Raw genomic sequence first — 24,271 nt, 5'->3', positions numbered from 1 at the left:
TCACATGATTCCAATATTGAGCACCCAATCTTTAAATGTATACCTTCATTCGGTCTTTCCATATCCGGTAGTTGTCCTTGGTAAACTTGGGACCCTCCTTCATCAACTTTCTTCAGGATCTTTCCCTCAAGCTGTTTATATTTCTACACATAGAGGACAAATGCTCTGATACCAATTGATAATCTTAGAGGATCCGTTTAATACTGAGAGGGGGTTTGAATTGGCATTAACAATAATTTCAAACTTAAAACTTGAACTTATAAAACTTCTTCAAATCAAACATAAACCAGTAATAAACTCTTTACCATTATCGACAATCACTAATAACCAACTGTTAAACCGGTTTATCAGAACAACTCATTAAGTGTTCATCAATATGCATAAACTGAAAGTAAAACATAATAGCTCATAAAAAAATTCACCATATGAACACCATGTTTTTCATGTGGAAACCTAAATAGGGAAAAACCACGATGGGAATTGGTGCCCACAAAAAATGTGCACTCTTTCCGAACATGCCCTGTTAGGAGCAGACCCTGTTACGAGTCATTTGGTTAAGGGATTTAGATGATGAATCCTTTTAGGAGCTTTGACCTAAGGATTTAACACTCTGGTATAGAGAAACCCGGTTAAGGGATTTACAATGTAAGGCCTATTAGGACCTACCCGGTTAAGAGATTTTGATTGCTGCAATTGTTAGAGAACAACAGTGAATGATCTGGGTACAACACTTAACTGCTTTCTTGATCAGATCCAATTAAGCTCCAAATATGTTACACTCTGGTAGATCTTATACTCTGGTTCAACTTCACACTTTTCTCAAAAACCACCGACACCACAAACATCAACTGTACCGACATAAATAACCTTTTCAACTTAGTCGGTTACAAAACCCTAAGACTTACAACATAGATCATCACAGATCTTTTATAGGTCATTACAAATCATCATTGATCATCATATGGATCATTACAATCAATTACAAATCAACTACAACCATTGAATGATCATCGCATCTCGATCTCATACAAAGTCAAACCCTTAGAACACTTCGCTAAGAACTTTGCATATTCCCAAGAAATTTTCTCTCCAAACGCGCCAAAACATATTTCAAACACTTCACGCGGTTTGTGCCACATCATCACCAACATTTTATAGGTCATTACAAATCATCATTGATCATCATATGGATCATTACAATCAATTACAAATCAACTACAACCATTGAATGATCATCGCATCTCGATCTCATACAAAGTCAAACCCTTAGAACACTTCGCTAAGAACTTTGCATATTCCCAAGAAATTTTCTCTCCAAACGCGCCAAAACATATTTCAAACACTTCACGCGGTTTGTGCCACATCATCACCAACATTTGAACTTGATGTAGATCACCGCCAAACCAAAAATCATTACTGGTTAAGAGAATTTTTTACCAAGCCTTAAACCCTAGCAAAAATACAACAAAATTCATAAACATGATTTCTGATAACCAAAACATGATGCGGTTTTGGTCATATACATATTACAATGATAAAAGTTCACATTCCAAACCACAACACTTTAATCATCTCCAATCGCCAAATTAGATCAAAACATTCCTCGTTTATCGGTTAAGGTCTGAATTCCTAGTTCACTATCTATAATACCGGTAAGGCATTTACGGTAGACCAAAAAGACTTAGATGACAAAATATAACATAGTAAACATTAGTTGCCATCAATGACAACACAAATAACTAATCAAAGTCATCCGATCATGCAATCTCAATCTCTTCATCACAATGTCATCACAAACAGTCCTTTATCGGTCCAGTCACCATTCTTGATCTGCATCAGTTATGCCAATCATGCCAACACCCCCTCCCTCCTCTGCCTTGATGGTACTACCTGCTCATACTTGGCCCTATACCATCCCGCTTGATGAGATAGAGCCTCTATCTCGGCCATTTGTCTCTTTAGCATACCTGCCAGTATCTCCCCCCCTCCTCTGCTGCTCGATCCTTCCTATCTCTTGGCCTCATCCCTCTCCCTTTGATAGTTGGCCACTGTCTCCTCTGTCCTCCGTTGAGAGTACTCCATCACCTCTCTCGCAGCTATAGTTGCATCCCTCTCTCGGAGGAAACTGTCCCTCTCTACTTGTAGTTGTTCCCTGGCACTCTCTGTTGTGTCCCTCTCCTGGAGGAGCCTATCTTTATCTATCTGCAGCTGTCTCCTAGCCCTCTCTACAACATCTCTCTCCTCGTGTAGTCCTTCTCTCTCCCTATGCAGGTTGTCTCTCTCTATAGTGACACCCTGTAGTCTGTGCTCTAACCTCCTTAGTGCCTCATCGAGGGTGCGAATATGTGTCGCCTGGTCTGGTGATTCTTCAGACCCCTCTCCCCTCTCATCCCTCTTGTCTATCCTGGCGGGTATCGGTCTTACTGAGCTCCTACCTCTGGCCTTCCCCTCCTCCTCTGATCCCCCTATCTCTGCCTATGGTGATGAGTCCAAATCCATGGGTGTTGTCTCCTCTCCCACCTCTCTCCTCTCCTCTCTCCTCTCCTTTGCTTTCCTCTGAGACCCTGCTATTGATCTGGACCTTGTCTGAAACACACGCTCTTCCACTGTCTCGGCTGGTCATCTGGTTGGCTGATAGTGTCCAATCCTACTCCCCCTGGCTAGTGGCTATGTCCTCCTCTCTGCGAGTGGTGCCAATCCCAATCTCCCGACTGGCCTGGGTCTAGCCTCCACCCACCACTCTCTATAAGTTGTTGTGACCCCTACATCTGCAGGTCCCCCTCGTGGATCCCATGTAACTGGAGCCATCCGAGTCCACGTGGAAATGATACCTGCTCTATCCTGTACTGAGGACCCAAACTCTACCACTCTCTCTCGGGTGGTACGTCAGAATCTATGTGGTGTTGCACCTACATCCTATACCTGCCCAAACTATCATTGCAGTCGGTCCAGACGATACATCTCGATCAACCACTCCCACCTCCCAACGATGTATCCCGTTGTCATCATGTACGACATGTGTCACTGATCCTCTGGCCATGGAGTGATCCCCATATATGGTCTCCATGTGATAGCATCTATTGTCAATCTATCAAGCGTCTTCCTCCAATGGTTAATATCATCAATAACCTCGTATCTCAACGTTCCCCTCTAGCTGAATGCCACGGGCTCGGCTGGTTCCCTATCCAATCTGGGCACTAGTCACGTGACAACAATATGCTCCCATGCCCATACCTGTAAGAGTGTGAAAATTTTTAATCCCCTTCCCGGATGATGTACAATCTCATGGAGCTCTGTGTATAGCTCCATCAGAACCAAGGTACCCCAAGCCATAGGTCTCTCGTTGCTATCCACTGCCTCTACAACCACTGGGATCATCCCCAGTACGATAGGCCTCTTGCCACGATCTAGAATGATGTAGCTAATAACAAGTGCACAGATATAGATGTATATCAATCTATCTGGCGGTGCTTGTGTCGCCGCATGCTCCAGTGATAGCATCCTCCAATGCAAGGGAAACTCTCCTCCAGTTAGGAGTCTGACGACCTCCACCTGCTCGATCCTCCTCGCAATACGCCAAACTCCTCGTATCGGCAGTCTCATGATCTGATATACGTCTTCAGGAGTCACAGTCATCTCATCTATAGGCAAGTGGAAGGTAGAGGTCTCGCTCCTCCATCGCTCTATCAATGTTGTTAGCATCGTCATATGTGACCGAATGTGTGGCATCCACACCACATAGCCCAGCCCTATCGCATCGACGTGTGCCCGCTCTGCATCACTTATCTCCTCTCTGAGCCTCAGTACCCTGAGATATCTCTCGCGGCTCATAAGAATGTCCACACTCCACTGCACGTCAAGCAAACAACACCTTATCATTCCTTTGCCTTTATTTTCCCCAGCCCCTCATTCGCCTTTTTGGCAACTTGCTTTCCCTTCTTCGATGAATAAGTGTTTTTCATCGGCCCATCTATCAGTCCCTTTTGTGAGACCACGTCTACCCATGGGGAAAATTTTCTTTTTCCCGCTCCCATCTTTTTCTTTTTCTTCTTCGCCCCCTTTCTTTCCGTGTGGCCCTCTGTGCACAGGTTTGTGCCCCCACGTCGGGGGGTTTGCACCCTGGTGTCAGCGGGGAAGCGCCCTCATGCCTGTGGGGTTGCACACCCGCATTAGCAGGGATGCACCCCCACGTTAGCAGGGTTGCACACCCGCGTTAATGGGGATGAACCCCCATGTTAGCGGGCTTGCGCCCCCACATCGTAGGGTTGCCCCCCACGTTTGCCCCCCTTGTTCCCCCCCCCCTCCCCCGCAAACACTGATTTGCTCAAAATAGAAAAAATTCCAAAATTCGTGAAAAATTTAACAAAGAGCTTGTTTTTTAGAACATACCTCTTAATCTGGTCTCCCGTGCCACCTCACGTTCCGCACCATGTCCATTTGGTGCCTCGGTCTCACCCGTTCCGCCATCTTACCTTCACTAGGTTTTCTTCTCCAAAGCTCTTTTTTCTGAAAATGAGCATGCACGAATGAATTTCAAAAAGCACTTTTTTGCCTTATATAGTGCATTTTTAGCTCTTTTCTTCGCCTTGCGCCCCCATAAAATTGTTTTGAGCATATCTCCTTCCCCAGACCTCCTTTTGAGGTGTTATTTTCACCTGTTGGTTCAGTTTTTTGTACCCTTTCTTTTTGTTGGTTGGAGCAATGTCTTTTTCAAGATGCCACCTGGGCCCCTTTTTTCCCGTGCACCCTCTCGAGGGGGCACCCCTTCCATCGTCCTTCGTTGTCAGTCGGGCTTGGGGAATTTTTTTCGCTTCCTCGCTCTCGGGTATTTTATTTTTCTTCGCACTGACGCTATTTTAGCACCACCACAAAGAGGGGAAAAATGTAGACACCTAAATTTGACTAATTAATTTAATCAAATTTAAATCCCTTTCCTCTGATTAATTAATTTCCCTATCCCCTTTCCTCCAATTAATTAATTCTTAATTAATTAATCCCCCAATCCTACTCCTCTAATTAATTAATGTCCATTTTCCCCCTTTTGATTAATTAATTTAATTAATCAATGCCCCTTCTTTCCCAATACCATGAAATAATTAAATCAGTTAATTTAATTAATTCTCTATCACATTTGAGTACATGGCTCCTAACTTTAACCCCCCATCTAACCTAACCCTTATCATAACCAACCCTAACCTAGTCATCCTCCAAACCTCCCAACCAACCCTATCTATCCTAACCTCCCCCAACCTAGTCATCCTCCAAACCTCCATATGTGCACATCCTAACCTCTTTTCCCCCTTTTTGGGGAAAATATCCTATTTTGGGTGGCTTTGCCCAAAATAGACATGGAACACATGTCACTCTTTCCCCTCTAGTTGAGCCAATTGTCCCCTTTGAGGACAAGTGTCTCCTCTTCACACCCCCTCTCCTTCCTCTCATCTTCTATATAAACCATCCATTTTCTATGCAAAGGATACACTTTTCATTCACTTGCATCATTACTTTGTCGAAATCACTACTCGTCCTCATTATTACTTTCATATTCACTCATATTTGCATCCATGGAGCATAATCGAACATCCGTTGACATCATGAGCACACATCAAATCCTGGAATAAGCGAATCAAAGCGAGGATATTGGTTTGCATTGCTTGTCATTTGTGTTCTTCATTTTGATTTTAACATTCTTATCTCGAAGTGTCGAGTTTAATGGTTTGTTTGGTTGTTTTCTTTGTTATTTCAATTGTTTAGTTTAACACGCACATTTTTCCCCCACATAGTATCGTGTGTTGATATACATGTGATGTTATGGATGACAGATGTATTTGATTTTGACACATAAGTTAAATTACATGATGATATAATGCACATGTATTGCTTCATTTGTTGGTTTATGGACTAACCCTACTAATGTGAAATTGAATGTGAATGGATGTTGTTACAATGTCAAAGACGAAAACATGGGCAAGGTATGGGTGTTTAGCCGATTGAAATCAATGAATATGAAGGAATCTTGCACACACCGCATAGTTTTATTCATTCTTGCATTGCATAATAATGGTCAAGCATGACTGCGAGTTTATATTTTTTGTTTGATCGAAAATTAAAAAAACAGTTAGTCTATATGTGTTTAAATATGTTAATTTGATTTCAATAAATGAATATTATGAAAAATTAAAAAAGATATAAGTCTTCTTATTTGATAATGAATTTTCTTTTAATATATAATTTAAAATAATGAAAGCTATTATTGCGTTATTTATTAATGAAAAACTAAATGAGTAATTATTATAAATTAAATGTATAAATTAAAATGTGTTATTTCATTATTATTTGTAAATTAAATAAATAAATATTAATATTTATTATATTTACATTTAAACCTAAACTTAGTTCTTTATATAAAAAATATATTTTTTAATATTTTTATTTTTATTTTAATATATTCATTTTTATTTTAAAGTGTATATATATATATATATATATATATATATATATATATATATATATATATATATATATAATTTTAAAAGAATGAAAAATAAATAAAATAAGAAACTAAAATTTTATTGTTTTTTTTTAATAAAAATATACTTTAGTTTACTTAGTAGAGTAAGATTTTATTTAGTAGAGTAAGATTTTAATATTATTTGCTGACTTTTATCTTTGTTTTTAGAAATGCAAGATAAATATGTATGTTTGCATACCAATTATATGCATGCACAAGTAGATTGTGTATGCAAATTATGATTATATTTAAACAATATATTTAAACAAATCATTTAATTATTTTATAAATGGTTGTCAATCTAAAGTTATGATATATAGTTTAATATTTTTGTTAGAATGATGTATGCAAATCTGAAAATGTTTATGTGTTTATGCTTGTTGTTGATTGCAATATTAATGGCTAAAAAATACATTTGTTTGTTTTGGAACTATAATTTTATTTTATTCTTGGTTATAATCATGGTGTCCATGTGTGCATATATACACATATAATATATTTCTTCGTTTATGAATATGGATTTTTTTCATTGCATTACTTGAAATTTACATTTTAGGAATTTATTAAAAAATTACTAAAAATAGGGAAATCAATGCACACAAATGATTTGTATGAGATTTTTCTTTTAAGAAAAATTGGTAAATTGAACTAGTCAATAATGTATGCAAGTGAATGAAAAATGCATGTTTTTCTATGTATTTCAAGCTATGTTAAAATTTCCTTGCTATTCATGCAAGCTATGGTGTTAAATTAGAGAAATATTGTCTTCATGAGTGTTTTTGGAAAGTTTACCTTTTGGGATGGGTACGGAATATGGGGTTATAGGAGCATAGATTTATTTTTTCCAATTCTACTTTTATTTTACTGTATATGGTATATGCTTGGCCAAGCTACTTTAGGCCATTGAAATAAATGGATTTATTTATATATATTGCTCATTGCTATATCCTATATTCGATTATAGCATGTTCTTGTATGATACGATTATGCATGTAGATAATATCAGGCATGCACTAGATTCCCTCATGTTCACAGATTCCTTTTTGTTAAGCATTTTGTGCAAGGTTAGCGGGTTCTTCATATCAGGAAGAACTCTCAAGGGAACCGTAAGCTTTGTGGATGGGTGGAAAAAGAACCTTGACTATGTTTTTGTCTTTGATTGCAAAAGATCATTGGATTGGACTATTAGAGATCCCAGTGTTTGCACACTTCACTTGCACTCTTAATTGTATTATTTGGCTTCTTGGCGATGGACGGCCTAAGTCAATTATTGTACCATGTTTAAACATGTACTTATGGTTCTTGATTTGGATATTATGATGCGTGATGATGTAGCATGTATTGAGATATTGCTCATTAGTTGATGTAATAAAAAATAAACTTTGTCAATACAGTATATATGATTTTTATTTGGATTTATGTGATAAATTTGGGTTTTGAACCTTACAGCATGAGGCTATATCAAATCAACTTCAATTTCCTTGGGATGTGCTTTCTTAATAGCCTAATAGTCTAGAGTCTCTCCTAAGGTGCAGGACAAAAGATGTCTAAGAAGGAGCAACACTGATCCTCCTTTAGAAAAAACCATGTATTGCAAGTTAATGGTTCATCTTATTAGTTGGGGCAAGGTTTTTTATTATAAACGAAGTGGTGGTCTCGATCTTACAAAATAAAAAACTAATAGTCAAGCTTTAACAACTAAATTTTTTTTTAAACGATGTACATGTAATATGATCAATTTTGTGTTAAACTTCTTAGTTACAAATATTTACATAAGGCTATTGTTGAATAGTTTCCAAGAATTGAATTGTTTAGGCAAGTCTTTGTGGTTTGGAATACTATCAAGAAGGTTGTATCTCTTGTTAAGTGAGGTCTTTTCTTGATTATTAAATTAGGTGACTTGACTTTTGTTGGACTAATTCATGGGATCTTCATTCTCTATCCTCTATGTTGGATATTGTTGCTGCTAGGATATGTTGTTGTCGTTGATGTCAACATATTTCTGTGTTTTGATATTATTGAAAGTTGTTTGGTGATCTGGTATTGTAGTGAGTTGATTTGGTTGGTTTGTTTGTTTGGGATGTTGAATCAACTAGAGATACTTCATTCTTTATTGATTCCATGATGTTATGTGATGATTTGATCAAGTTGAGGATTTTGGTATGGAGTTTGGTTTTAAGTGTTCAGTGTTGTAGTGTTTTGGTGTTTGATCCATTGTGCTCCGATATGATCATATTTTATGTTGTGGATTTGTGAGAGTGTTTAGGATGTTCATGTGTATCTTCATTTCAAACGATTCATGATTTAATGCTCTGCAAGCTATCTTTCTTGTCTGAGTTGCTTCTGATAAGTGTTCTTGAGTGTTAGCATGTTGATCAATGAAGATTCGGTTGTGATGTTCGTGTAGCTATTGTGGATGATTCTAACGTGCTTGTTGGTGTTTCCTAATCATGTCTTATTTGTTTTGATGGCCCACATTGATCATTGTGCATGTTCTTGATGATCTTATAGGTCTGGTGATATTCTTCGTATTATGCGGTATTTTTGATGGTGTAAGGTGTTGCGCTTGATCTTGACGGGATTTTCGATGATGTTGAGCGTGCGAGGAGTTTATTTAGGTCAATGCTATGTTGTTTATGATATTGTATTGATTCAGTGGTTAATTTATGTATCGGGTGATGTAATTTTGTAGTTAGGTGTTGAGGGTTTAATTAGGCTAAAGGAAATATGGAGATTGATAAAGGGATTAGGACTCCCAATTTGAATCATTACATTTATTATTAGCCATATTAGCCGTAGGAACCCATTTAGTAGAATAATTCACAACAGCATTCCATTTATAAATAATATAAACAAAGGAGATGGAATCAAAATTTCAATAAGACAGAGAATATGGTCCACATTGCCACAAAAGGATGCCAACTACTAGAAGTGTCATCAAATCTCCCTTTGTCAAAAAAATAAATCAAAATTATGGAACCTATTTCACAAATAACATGTTTCCAACCCGAGTCACGAGTTTATTCTCATGCCACAAGTATAACATAGGCCTCCATTTGATTATTGGTACTAAGTTGCCCCATAATAAAGAAAAAAAAATGAATCAAACCATTATTATCACATCTAATATCAACTATCTCAACCTCACCAAGATTACCTTAGGAAGAACCATCAATATCTATTTAAAAAAAATTCCAATAGGAAAAAAGACCATTTACTAACTCCATCAATCTTATAAAAAGATTTTACCTTAAGAGTTAGAAGGAATAGATCCAACTAGATGGCCCAAATATAACTTCTTCAAAATCAAATTACCAAAGGAAAATATGACTTGATCAAAAAGACACTTAGCAACCAAATTTTCTCTAATGCGTCTATTTGTTTTTACCAAACATGCCCAGTAAGACTCCTATATCCCTAGAATATCCTATGATTTTTCTCCAACTAAATTTTCCAAAGGTTTTAAATGTAGGACAAGTATCTCAAGAAATCAAAAGGAAAAAGGAAAATGTAGGAGGGCACCCCAAACTACCCAAAAAATAAAAAAATAAGTAGCATAAATAAGGGAGCAATTCTATATATGCCATCACTACCTCCATAGACCCTAAAAAAAGCGGCACCAAAAGAAAAAAATAGAACACATTTCTTATTAATCTCACAAAGAACACATTTAGAAGGGCCTTTAAATCCCCTCTTTCTAATACTTTCCCAAGTACAACATTTGGATAAAGAACTCGAAGAAAAAAATTACCCCTAGGCCAACAAAGTTTATTCTAGATCTTTTTTCACCATAGGAAATTTTGAAGCCATTCTTTTCCTCTTCTAATAATTAATATCAACTACAAACTTAATAAACCCTTTAGGACCGTAGCCTTGAACTACAACATCAACTGCTTTTAAAAAACAACAAGGTTGATTAGCTCATATAGAAGCAAGGGGAGCACGAGACTTTGAATCTCCACCCATAGTCCAACAACTCATCAAAAATAACTTACTCAAAGGGTGGAGAAGATGGAAACTAGAGAGTGTTGGCAACAACAAAGGAAAACTGAGAGGGGGGGAGGGGGGTTTCAGTTTTCACTGGATTAAACAATTTAAGCACTATCTCAAATCTGATCAATTGCAACAAAAAGAAAGATAACGACAATAATAGAAACACACATAACATCAATATTTTTTGACATGGAAAACCCGATCAAGAGAAAAACCATGGTGCAAACCTACCCACAATGAGATGATACTCTGTAGTAGTATTTATAAATATTACAATGGGGAATGCACATGCATTCAGGCACACTGCCTAGAGCTCACTGCTCAAAATACAATGACCCAGAAGGATACAACCCTCAAGGAAGGTTCACTACCTTACAATAATGTTTGTAATACAATCTGGCAAAGATGAACTTCAAACATAGCGTATGCTAATGCTTGATGACATTTTCAGTTAAGCTCGTATGTCTGCCCCTCAAAACTCTCTGCTTAAAACACCACACCAAAAGATGAATTTTTTTTTCGTGCAAGGTTAGGGGGTTCTTCATGTCAGGAAGAACTCTCAAGGGAAGCGTAAGCTTTGTGGATGGGTGGAAAAAGAACCTTGACCATGTTTTTGTCTTTGATTGCAAAAGATCATTGGATTGGACTATTAGAGATCCCAGTGTTTGCACACTTCACTTGCACTCTTAATTGTATTATTTGGCTTCTTGGCAATGGACGGCCAAAGTCAATTATTGTACCATGTTTAAAAATGTACTTATGGTTCTTGATTTGGATATTATGATGCGTGATGATGTAGCATGTATTGAGAAATTGCTCATTAGTTGATGTAATAAAAAATAAACTTTGTCAATACTGTATATATGATATTTATTTGGATTTATGTGATAAATTTGGGTTTTGAACCTTACAGCATGAGGCTATATCAAATTAACTTCAATTTCCTTGGGATGTGCTTTCTTAATAGCCTAATAGTCTAGAGTCTCTCCCAAGGTGCAGGACAGAAGATGTCTAAGAAGGAGCAACACTGATCCTCCTTTAGAAAAAACCATGTATTGCAAGTTAATGGTTCATCTTATTAGTTGGGGCAAGGTTTTTTATTATAAACGAAGTGGTGGTCTCAATCTTACAAAATAAAAAACTAATAGTCAAGCTTTAACAACTAAATTTTTTTAAAAACGATGTACATGTAATATGATCAATTTTGTGTTAAACTTCTTAGTTACAAATATTTACATAAGGCTATTGTTGAAGAGTTTCCAAGAATTGAATTGTTTAGGCAAGTCTTTGTGGTTTGGAATACTATCAAGAAGGTTGTTTCTCTTGTTAAGTGAGGTCTTTTCTTGATTATTAAATTAGGTGATTCGACTTTTGTTGGACTAATTCATGGGATCTTAATTCTCTATCCTCTATGTTGGATATTGTTGCTGCTAGGATATGTTGTTGTCATTGATGTCAACATATTTCTGTGTTTTGATATTATTGAAAGTTGTTAGGTGATCTGGTATCGTAGTGAGTTGATTTGGTTGGTTTGTTTGTTTGGGATGTTGATTCAACTAGAGATACTTCATTCTTTATTGATTCCATGATGTTATGTGATGATTTGATCAAGTTGAGGATTCTGGTATGGAGTTTGGTTTTAAGTGTTCAATGTTGTAGTGTTTTGGTGTTTGATCCATTGTGCTCCAGTATGATCATATTTTATGTTGTGGATTTGTGAGAGTGTTTAGGATGTTCATGTGTATCTTCATTTCAAACAATGCATGATTTAATGCTCTGCAAGCTATCTTTCTTGTCTGAGTTGCTTCTAATAAGTGTTCTTGAGTGTTAGCATGTTGAGCGATGAAGATTCGGTTGTGATGTTCGTGTAGCTATTGCAGATGATTCTAACATGCTTGTTGGTGTTTCCTAATCATGTCTTATTTGTTTTGATGGCCCACATTGATCATTGTGCATGTTCTTGATGATCTTATAGGTCTGGTGATATTCTTCGTGTTATGCGGTATTTTTTATGGTGTAAGGTGTTGCGCTTGATCTTGGCAGGATTTTCGGTGATGGTGAGCATGCGAGGAGTTGATTTAGGCCAATGCTATGTTGTCTATGATATTATATTGGTTCGGTGGTTAATTTATGTATCGGGTGATGTAATTTTGTAATTAGGTGTTGAGGGTTTGGTTGACCTTGTAGTCAAGGTTGATGATTTGTATAAATAGGTGTTATATTCATGTAATCTATGTGCTGGTGTTGAGTCTGCATTATTAGAGAGTGGTGCATGTACGAGACAACAAATTCATCATTTGGTGTGGTGTTTTGAGCAGAGAGTTTTGTAGGGCAGACATACGAGCTTAACTAAAAATGTCATCAAGCATTAGCAGATGCTATCTTTGAAGTTCATCTTTGCTAGATTGTAGTCCAGACATTATTGTAAGGTAGTGAACCTTCCTTGAGGGTTGTATCCTTCTGGGTCATTGTATTTTGAGCAGTGAACTCTATGCAGTGTGCCTGAATGCATGTGCATTACCCATTGTAATATTTATAAATACTACTGCAGAGGATCATCTCATTGTGGGTAGGTTTGCACCATGGTTTTTCTCTTGATCGGGTTTTCCATGTCAAAAAATATTGATGTTATGTGTGTTTCTATTATGGTCGTTATCTTTCTTTTTGTTGCAATTGATCAGATCTGAGATAGTCCTTAAATTGTTTGATTCAGTTAAAACTGAAACCACCCTCCCCCCCTCTCAGTTTTCCTTTGTTGTTGCCAACACTCTCTAGTTTCCATCTTCTCCACCCTTTGAGTAAGTTATTTTTTATGAGTTGTTGGACTATGGGTGGAGATCCAAAGTCTCGTGCTCCCCTTGCTTCTATATGAGCTAATCAACCTTGTTTTTTAAAAGCAGTTGATGTTCTAGTTCAAGGCTACGGTCTTAAAGGGTTTATTAAGTTTGCAGTTGATATTAATTATTAGAAGAGGAAAATAATGGCTTCAAAATTTCCTATGGTGAAAACAGATCTAGAATAAACTTTGTTGGCCTAGGGGTAATTTTTTTCTTCGAGTTCTTTATCCAAATGTTGTACTTGGGAAAGTATTAGAAAGAGGGGATTTAAAGGCCCTTCTAAATGTGTTCTCTGTGAGGTTAATAAGAAATGTGTTCTATTTTTTTCTTTTGGTGCCACTTTTTTTAGGGTCTTTGGAGGTAGTGATGGCATATATAGAATTGATCCCTTATTTATGCTACTTATTTTTTTATTTTTTGGGTAGTTTGGGGTGCCCTCCTACATTTTCCTTTTTCCTTTTGATTTCTTGAGATACTTGTCCTACATTTAAAACCTTGGGAAAATTTAGTTGGAGAAAAATCATAGGATATTCTAGGGATATAGGAGTCTTATTGGGCATGTTTGGTCAAAACAAATAGACGCATTAGAGAAAATTTGGTTGCTAAGTGTCTTTTTGATCAAGTCATATTTTTCTTTGGTAATTTGATTTTGAAGAAGATATATTTGGGTCATCTAGTTGGATCTATTCCTTCTAACTCTTTAGGTAAAATCTTTTTATAAGATTGATGGAGTTAGTAAATGGTCTTTTTTCCTATTGGAATTTTTTTTTAATAGATATTGATGGTTCTTCCTAAGGTAATCTTGGTGAGGTTGAGATTGTTGATATTAGATGTGATAATAATGGTTTGATTCTTTTTTTTTTCTTTATTATGGGGCAACTTAGTACCAATAATCAAATGGAGGACTATGTTATACTTGTGGCATGAGAATAAACTTGTGACTCGGGTTGGAAACATGTTATTTGTGAAATAGGTTCCATAATTTTGATTTCTTTTTTTTAACAAAGGGAGTTTTGATGACACTTCTAGTAGTTGGCATCCTTTTGTGGCAATGTGGAGCATATTCTCTGTCTTGTTGAAATTTTGATTTCATCTCCTTTGTTTATATTATTTATAAATGGAATGTTGTTGTTAATTATTCTACTAAATGGGTTGCTACGGCTAATACGGCTAATAATAAATGTAATGATTCAAATTAGGAGTCCTAATCCCTTTATCAATCTCCATATTTCCTTTAGCCTAATTAATTCACCATAGATCTTAAAACTGGTCTAATGATAATCTTCTTTAGATTTTCATTCTATTAATTTTAATAACAATTATTGCTATTTTCTATATTCCTCTTTTACCTAAATAAAAAATAAAACAATAAATAAAACTTTGATTGCTAATAATAATGATAGAATCTTCTTTTAAAAAGACACCTTTTGTCAATTCTCATAAGCCTCATATAAATCTTAATTCTTGTTATTAATTGTAATAAGCCTCACATAAATTTAAATGATTGTGTTGAAGAAGTTTGTTTGTCTTCTCCATACGAGAGTGTGTTGAACTCTATTTGGCTTCTCTAGAAAAGAAGCCAAGAAGAAAATAAGATGACATTTGAAAAAGGGGAGATGTTGGGAATGAGCTCTGCTAGGGTTTGAGGTTGCGTATTTCTTTTTTCAGACCGCATTTACTACGAGACTTTAGAGTTTATTATGGCTCGGGCCAACTTTAGCCCAGCAATTGATGTTGGTGCTGGAGTTGTTGCGATGGACCCTCATGGCACCTCAGAACAAACACCCTCGCAAATTTGTTCCGAAAGTGTTTCATGAGGTATGTCCTCGCCTGATGTTGTGCTTCCTATTCAAGATTTTGATAATGCATGTGAGTGGCTTGAAAAATGCACTTTGATAGGTTATTTTGTGGGTAGGATCCTTCCTGAAAGCATGCTTCATGACTGGGTCGCCAAAGTCTGGTCTCCTCATGGAGTCCGGCTTGATGGCATCCAAAGCCTCACCAAGGGTTTCTTTTTGTTTCGCTTTTCGAACCCTTCGCATGTTGAGGCTATCCTCTCTCATGGGCCATGGACCGTTCGGTCTTTCCTTTTGGTTTTCCAGCGTTGGTCTCGAGACTTTTCTGTCTCAGATGACAAAAAGTTGCGAGTCCCGGTCTGGGTTGAGTTCCCTGGGCTTCCTTTGCCTTGTTAGCCTTTCATGCAAACTATTGCTCAGTCTGTTGGCAAAGTTATTTGTCTTGAACTAGACTGTGTTTTTAATGCTCGCCCTCAAAAGAGGGTCTGGGTTGAGGTCGACCTTTCCCGCGATCTGAAAGAAACTGTTGATATTCAAGTGGGTGGCAATACCTTCACCTAGAAGGTGCTTTATTTGAACCTTCCCAACACTTGCTATCGGTGCCAGTCGACGGAACCCAAAATCAAGGATTGTCCCTTGGCTATACCGAAAATAAAACCCCTTGTTAAGGAGACTGGCTCTCAACCTGTGGAAGGAGGTAAGAAGGATGAATGGATCGTTGTGGTTCACAAAGGCAAAAACTCTATGGCTTTGGCCCAAAAGCCACCCGTTGGGTCAAGTTCCCAGCCGATGACGGAGCCTCCTACGCAGACACTATCTACCCAGGTGGTCTCTACGTCGTCTGCTTTGGTTTCAAACCCTGGCCAGCAAGGGAAGGATTCTTCTGAAGGTGCCGCTCGACCCCCTTGGGTTCGCATTCCTCAGGTCGCATCTGCGATTTCTGCTCCACTCTCTTTGTGCTGCTCTCGCAGCCCTTTTGGGCATGATGAGATTGTAGATGGTGGTTCAGAAAAAAGACAAGTTATTTCCGATGGGGACTCTCTTCCCGATCTCAATTTAGATATTTTGCGCAATAGCTTCTCCTCTCTTAAGGACGAGGATGACATGCAAGATTTTTCATGAATTACATCTCATGGAATGTTCGAGGTCTCACAGACCTCACCAGAAAGTATTCTGTTAAAGATGTTCATCAACGTGTTTTAGGCCTGGATGTTCTCTGCCTTCAGGAAGTTAAAATTGATGGTTTCATGCTTACTATTGCATGTCGTGTTATTTGGCCGAATAGCCTTGTTTTTGCTTCCCAGCATGAAGCTGGTCGAGGTGGAGTTGCTACTCTCATTTCACCTCATTGGCTTTCTGCGGTTATTTCTCACGGTTTTGATCCCATGCAGCACGCTGTATGGGTTTTGTTGTCAATTGATAATCATTTTGTTGGGATTGTTAATGTTTATGCTCCCAACGATGTGGTTGATAGATCACACTTATGGTGTTGGATTGCTGACAATTTGCCACCTGCAACTTGGGTCATGTGTGGTGACTTCAATATGGTTGAGGTGGCGACCAATAAGGACAAAATTTTGCCTTTTCGATGGATAGCTGGCGAGAGGGAAGCCTGGTACTATATGCGTAATAAGTTGGGTCTTTTCAACCCCAACACAACCCGCCGCCGCCTAGGTGGGGTTTGACACACTTGGTCTAATTTCAGAGTTGGCTCAGACAGAATATTTAAAAGACTTGACCGTGCTATGATAAATGTGCAATCTTTTTTTTTTTTTTTTCTAAAGATCAAGATCTACCCGTCACTCCTCTCGTTGATGTGACATTGTCAAATCACTTCCCCATAAAGTTTAGCATTGAATGGCAGCCAGCTAGGTCGCGTCCTTCCAAGACGCGGTTTTACCTCAACACGTCTCTCCTGCATCATTGGGCCACGATGGCCCACATTCAAATGGTTTGGAATTTGGAACCAAGGCCTCATCATCACACTGGTTGGATTGCGTGGTGGAATGACGCCATTACCTGCTCTGCGAGGTTTCTATGCATTTATGGTAGACAACTTGCCATGTACCGTAGGTGCTCGTATGATGCGACCACCAAAGATCTTTATGCTGCCACAGAAGCTCTGGCCTCGAATCTTTTTGATTCTAACCTGCAACTTCGATTAGCTCAGCTTTGTCATCAGAAACAATTTGCAGATAACTACTCTACCAAAGGAGCTCAAATCAAAGCTAGGTTACATTGGCTCAAGGTGGGTGACAGGGCCTCTAAAGAATTTTTCTTGGCTTTGCATGCCCATCATACCTCTGTAGGGATTAAGAAAATCAAAGAAGGGCATGTTGTTCTCACCGAGCTGCCTGATATTTTGCAAGCCTTTGTCCGTCATTATGAGAAGGTGTTCACAGCGCAGGGAAACTCTCCGGCCAGAGCCCAAGCTTTGCAAGATTGCTTAGTTGTTGTTCCCAAAAGGCTTTCCGAGTCTCAACAAACCTTTTGTGATCTTTTACTGACCATTGATGATCTCAAGGAAGCCATTTTTTCTATGGAGGATGATAAAGCCCCTGGGTGTGATGGTTTCCCTTGCGAGTTCTACAAAGCCCTTTGGCCTTGTGTTGATCCTGACCTACATAAGGTCTACCTTGAAGCTTTTCACTCCCAGTCCCTGGGAAAGATGCTTAATTGGGGTAACATCAAATTTATCCCTAAGGCTGGGGATCCGGAGGACATTTGCAATTGGAGGCCTATTACCTTGCTCAATGTCTCATATAAGATCATTACCAAAGCCTTGGCTCTCGAGATTTGTCATCTCCCACCCTTGATTGTTCATCTGGAGCAGACTGGATTTATCAAGTCCAAGTTTATTCTAGATAATATTATTGTTGTTTGGGAAGGGATGGACTAGGCCCGACGCTCCAAACAACGGGCAATCTTCCTTAAGATTGACTTTGCTAAAGCGTATGATCGCATTGAGTGGCCATTTATTTTGGCTATGCTCAAAGTTGTTGGCTTCGGCCCTAGATTCATTCAGTCGATTCAGATGTTATTCGAAGATGCCTCGGCCTGCATCAACATCAATGGCCGTCAGTCTGAGGCTTTTGATCTTTCTAGATCCATTCACTAGGGCTGTCCTCTGGCTCCTGCTTTATATGTTCTTGCGGTAGAGGGTTTTGGGTACTTACTTGCTAACGCCATCTCTGTTGGGTGTGTCCGTGGAATCTCCCTACCTGAGTCACCTTCTCAACTTGTCAATGGCCATTTTGCGAATGACTCCTTTCTCACTCTCATTGAGGAAGAAGATAATGTTCAGATTGCTCTTCAATGTCTGGACACTTTTTGCTTGGCTTCCGACTTGGCCATTCAATGGCACAAGATGCAATGTTATAGGCAGTCTTTTCTTCCCGCCCCGCCTTGGATTCTTCAATATGGCTGAAAATGGCTTCATCATGGTGAAATTTTTCACTTTCTGGGCATTCATTTTGCCTTTCAAGCTTCGCCTGTGGATCTTTGGAATGTTGTTTTAGCTAGGATTGAGAAAAAGTTAGCCTATTGGATAACCAAGCCTCTCTCTGGCTGGTAAATTTCAAATTTGCTCGAAGGTTTTGGCTGCCACTCATGTCTATTACTCTTCATGTTGGGCTCCTTCTAACACCTCTTACATGAAATTGGAAAGACTTTTGCGAGCTTTTCTTTGGGCCTCTGGTTACGACCATCAAGGTTTTCACAGAGTCAGTTGGGAGTATTGTTGCCTTCCCAAGGAGTCCGGAGGGCTTGGCCTTATTTCTACCCAGAAACAAGGGCTTGCCTTATGTGCTAAATGGATTATCATAGCCTTATTTGGCGACGAGGCTTGCAAAATCCTTCTTCAACATTGCATTTCTTCGGGATTTCCTACCGATAGGCCGGCTTGGAAGGGGATTGGTTTTCAAACCCTGCTCATTATGAAGGACCCAGTTCAGATCCAGTGTACTTTTGTCGTTAAAAGCATCTGGTGTGCTTGGGAAGCTATTAAGCCTTGGCTTCGGCAGGCGGGTGATGGTTTTCATGATGGGATCTCCATGAATCAACACAACTTCTAGTGGTCACCTCTTTTTTAGGTGCAAGGGTTACCACTGGCCAAAATCCAGGGTGTTAGTACACTACGTTTTCACAAACGCGACATTCGAACGCCTAAGGATATGTTTTCCAGAGTTTCTATGAGCCTCTGGTCATGGGATGACCTCCAGATCCAATTTCATCTGTCTCGACCTGATCGACAGACTTATGACCTTTTGGTTTCGACCTTACCCTCACATTTGTTACATAAGCTTGACATTCAGTTTGTCAGACCTTGGTGGAAGGATTGGAAGTGGTATCCTTGGACTCCTTTCACCAGCTATAAACCCAAAATGGGTTATCTCTGGTTGGTACCCCCATTTGCCTATGGTCCATATTCTTAACCAGTGGTGGCATTTGCAGTCTTCAGGATTTCTTGTTGTCTAGTCCACCACCACTGAACCCAAGATTGCACACTTTGCTTGATGTGTGTTTTTTCAAGGGTTGCCTTTGGGTTCCAGACTTAAGCATTTGGGGGTTCCTGATCCCTAGTGCCCTTTTTGTGGTCACCTAGAAACTTTTATGCACATTTTTTGGTTCTGTAGAAGAGCTCAACAGTATTGGAGCTAGATCCATGATTTCTTTCGGCCTTTTCGGCCTGAGCCCTTTTCTTGGCATATGACTCTTCTGGAAGATTCGCCTAGAATCCCCTTCAAGTTTTCTGAAATATGGCATGCTTTCAGAATGGAGATCCTATTTACTCTTTGGAAAGATAGAAATGCAATTCTTTTTACTCACATCTCTTGGATATTAATGTCTCGCTTTATGCTAAAACTTGCATTTGTAATAATGTATTAATGCAAATTCAGCTACAGGCAAATAAAGTGGCCCTTGAGGTGGGCCACTTACAGGAGCTCCTTCAGCATTGGGGCAATACCCCTTGTGCGATTGCCAGAGTGTCACCAGAGTGTCACCGGATTCTATTTCTATCGACTGCACTCCGCCTCGTGGCCGCTGTCGTAGCCGAAGTTCCTCTACCCGACGCTCTCAGACCCCGCGGTCCCAGGCTTCTTGTCACTCCTCTGATGGGAGAGATGACGCGTAGAGGCGCCGCTCGGCTTCTCCTCCGCATCGTGGCTCTGCCTTGGGCTCTAGGTGGCCTACTACCACCACCTCCAAGTTTCCTCACCTGGCTCTGGCTATTTCGCCTCCCAGGCGAGGAAGGAGAAGAAGAAAAAGACCTTGAAGATGGATGGTCTGTGTCGGACCCGACTCTTGGCCCCGCTGATGTATGGGGCAAGAAAAATGATCCAGATCCTCCCCCTCGGCTGCCTCTGCTTTGGCTGCTTGAGGAAGTTTTTTCGATGAATAGCTTTGTTTTTTGAATCCGACTTCTTTCCATGTGACTCTTGCGGAGTGATCTTGTATCCCCCAGCGTTTTTTTGTGAATATGTACTTTAATATTTTTATCTAATAAAGAAGGCCTATTCATCAAAAGAAAAAGAAGCCAAGAAGATAAAAAGAAAGGCAAAAACCAAAATGGTAATACCTAGCAACTCCGAGCCAAGAAAAAAGAAAAAAGAAAATTTGAATTTGGAGGCTCATTTTTATGGAATGCAAGGCATATTGAAATCATTCATCCTCCTAGGTAAACGTAGCAGCAAGAAGTGAATGAGTTGGCGAAGGAACTTGTGATTGAAAGAAGATGGAGAGACGCAGGTTTCTTTCCTGCAGTTGTGTGGTAGGCTTTGGAATTCTGATAGCAATTCTGGTGGCCAAGATCAGCATCTCACAGGGAGAAGAACTGGATATGGGCATACGGATTCCACCCAATTCCAGAACGCCATTAATCTCAAAACTGGAGTCAATGAAGAAGCTGGAGCTGAAGAAAGGCGACACCCATGCCCTGCTTCCAGACATAAAGCTTCAACTGTACAGGCTGGGCTACATAGAGGGCAATGCAGGGGCAGACGATGGATTGTTCGATGAGCGACTGGAAGCGGGCTTGAGATTGTACCAAAGCAGCTTCAATTTGCCAGTGACGGGCTTTCTTGACGGCCCAACAATCCACAGCCTGAGTCTCCCAAGGTGCGGTCGAGAAGACGTCCGAGGAGGAGCGGCCCTGATGCTCCTTCCAAGAAAACAGTGGATGGCGGGGCAATGGAATCTGATTGCAGGGCAGAAGAAGTGGACCAGCAGCAGCAACCTGACCTACGCCTTTTCCTCCACAATTGGCTCTGTTCAATCGCCCATTCTATCCGAGCAGGACATCAGGTCTGCAATGGCGGCGGCATTCTACACTTGGGCGGCGGTGGTTCCTCTGAGTTTCAAGGAGGTCGATAGCTTCGAGGACGCCATGATCAAGATCGAGTTCCTCGAAGGAGAGCACGGTGATGGGTGGGCTTTCGACGGGGTGTTGGGAATTTTGTCCCATGCTTTTGCCCCAGAAGATGGGCGTTTCCATTTGGACAGGGCAGAGATTTGGACGGTCAGCCTGCAGCGGACTTCTTCTTCCGACGCCGTCGATCTTCAGACCGTGGCTCTGCACGAAATTGGGCATCTTCTTGGACTGGACCATTCGAATGTTCCTCATTCTATCATGTTTCCTTCACTCCCACCCAGAGTCGTCCGCCGGTTCCTCAGTGAAGATGATACCATGGGCGCCGCTGCCCTGTATGGGAATCCTCCACCTGGGCCTCCTCTGTTCAGCTCTCAGCCCCAATCTTGTTCCCACTGCTCTGCATTTATTCTTATTCTGGTATTTCTCAGTATATTGCTCTCTTAGCCTTCTTCACAAAGCTGCCAATCATGAAAAGTTTGAAATTTTTTTTTTGCCGCCGTGCTGAATTCAGTACCAGATCACTTTAGCACAAATGTCTTTATTTCCAAATGTATACTTGGAGAAGCCATTTTTTTAAGAAATTCTTTTGCATAAAATTGAAAAATACTTATCGACTTCTTTAAGGGTCAGATGATATCCTCCATTACATGTACTTCTTCCCTGCAATGTAAAGCCTTTTAGATTTTGATAAAGAATCTAGACCTAATGTCTATACAAAAAGTTTATAATGAAATACCTGTTTTATATATATGCAACGGTGCGCTAATAGAAATTTGTGCTTAATAGGAACTTTTCCATCTAATAGAGTTAGAAAAGGACAGAGAGAATACAAAGAGCTTTAAAGCTTGTTAGTTGCAGAAAGTGTTAAGCCTAAGTACAAAAAGTGTTAAGCTTGAGTGGAAGATAACCACGCATTTGGTGTTAACAGTAAATAATTTAATATAGATCTCTATAATCTGGAAACTGTCTGAAAAGGTTCTGGAAACTTCCAAAAGGTTGAGGGCATTACAAGCAAAAACTATGGCAATACTTGCATCGCATAAGCAAAAACTATGACAATAATTGCATGCGCATAAGCAAAAACTACTGATTTTAAATACAAAAGATACAATTACATGGAATGCTTGTGATGATTCTACCTACTGATTTTTGATACAAAGATACAGTTACATGGGATTCATAATACTGGAATTCATAATACAGGAACCTGAAAGTCTTAAATAATAAATTGAAATACAAGATAATTGGACCTTACAAAAATTCTCTAATAATGCATATGAGTTTGGTCTTTTTTAAGCATAGATATCTAATAATGCATATGAGGTTAGGTTTGGTCTTCTATAAGCATAGATATCTAATAATGCATATGAGGTTGGTTTTCCATAAGCATAGATATTATGATTAATCTTCAATGTTTTTTAATCTGCTCCCTTATGCGAGTGATAATAATGTTGCTACAAATGTTGAGGATGTTAAAGACAACGCTAATTGGATTAATCCTTTTTTAGAGCAGAGTAGAGAAGAAATTGATAAATGTTACAGGAAAAGATTGTGAAGACCTGAAACGGAGATTATAAAGAGACAGAGAACCAAACTGTTGATGACTATATTATTCTCCCATTGCTAATATTTAAAATGAATGTTTTAATCCTGCATGAAGCCAATTTAGCAAACACAAGGCAATAGATAAACACACTATTACTGAGAAGGTCCCACAAATTTGATAATGTACAGTGGAACAGCTTACAAGAATCATATCGTGCTTATAAATAATGATTGGTCTAGGGGGTTATTTAAACCCATGATTATACAGTGCCATAAAATGCAGGTAGAATGTATTTTAATGCTACATTTGTTTATGGTTCCTTTGAGGGTGCTGCCATCATGATCCACAGAGTTAAAAGGCTTTAAAATGTCCATCACCATTGTAAAATTCCCATTTGCTTATTGTTAACCTCAGCTGCTCTGCAATTTGGAATTGCTCTGTTTCTTCGCTTCCATTTTTTTCCAAGAGAATAACATGGAAAACGAGGAAATTAAAAAAGTGCAAATGTCTAAAATGTAGTCCGAGGGCAGTAATCCTGAAGATCACCAGATTGAGGACTTCTTGCTGCCAAAGGATTAGTCTTTCTCAGTCCATTTAGGTAATATGCCTGTGCTATATAATTTGGGGGCTGGTAGTGGATCTGGTATTTATAATAGGAATGGCAGCAAAAGCAAAAATATTTTGTCACAAATACTTTATGGTGGGTGATTTCAGTGGGAGAAGCGAAGAAGCCAAAGAATTTGATCACCTGTTTGCCGGGTACTCTTCCACCTATTTTGCCAACCGATCTCATCTTCTTCTACCACGCCGAGTGTGCCTCAGATGCTTTAGTTAGAAGAGTTATCATGTATGAAAGCCAAATGCAAAACAGAGGTGATTACATGCTGGTTAACACGGTGGAGTTGGAAGGGAAGGAAGCAGTAGCAGCACTGTCAATAAACGATGTCCTGCTGTGGCAGTGGTTCCTCTATCTCTTCCCAATTTTCTGGCGCACAGAGATGTCGTTCAGTCCACCACTATGTTCGCAGAGGATGAGAGCTATCTCGAATGGCTGGACGGGCAGCGACCGGCTGAGAAAGCATCCATCATCTTTAATAGGTGTTGTAGATTATCATTTGAGGAATTTGAACTTCATAGAGTATCTGCAACAAATTATTAGAACTTGCTGTTCGGGAGGATCATAATCCTCAAAATATATCATTGATAGGAACCAAAAGC

At 39.2% G+C, this 24,271-nt stretch overlaps 2 protein-coding genes across 2 annotated transcripts; one reads left to right on the top strand and one right to left on the bottom strand.

Moving 5' to 3' along the window:
* Positions 1-3,201: 3,201 nt before the first annotated feature.
* Positions 3,202-3,879, bottom strand: LOC131858417 (protein MAIN-LIKE 2-like). Its single transcript, XM_059211651.1, has one exon. The coding sequence runs from the start codon at positions 3,877-3,879 to the stop codon at positions 3,202-3,204; it is 678 nt and encodes a 225-aa protein (XP_059067634.1).
* A 16,837-nt stretch (positions 3,880-20,716) lies between these two features.
* On the top strand, positions 20,717-22,124 carry LOC131073357 (metalloendoproteinase 1-MMP). The gene has a single exon (XM_058009765.2). The coding sequence runs from the start codon at positions 20,872-20,874 to the stop codon at positions 21,949-21,951; it is 1,080 nt and encodes a 359-aa protein (XP_057865748.2). The 5' UTR covers positions 20,717-20,871; the 3' UTR covers positions 21,952-22,124.
* Positions 22,125-24,271: the final 2,147 nt, after the last annotated feature.

This window comes from Cryptomeria japonica, chromosome 9 (assembly GCF_030272615.1).
Source record: "Cryptomeria japonica chromosome 9, Sugi_1.0, whole genome shotgun sequence".
NCBI lineage: Eukaryota > Viridiplantae > Streptophyta > Pinopsida > Cupressales > Cupressaceae > Cryptomeria > Cryptomeria japonica.
This window is presented reverse-complemented; position numbering and strand designations above follow the sequence as displayed.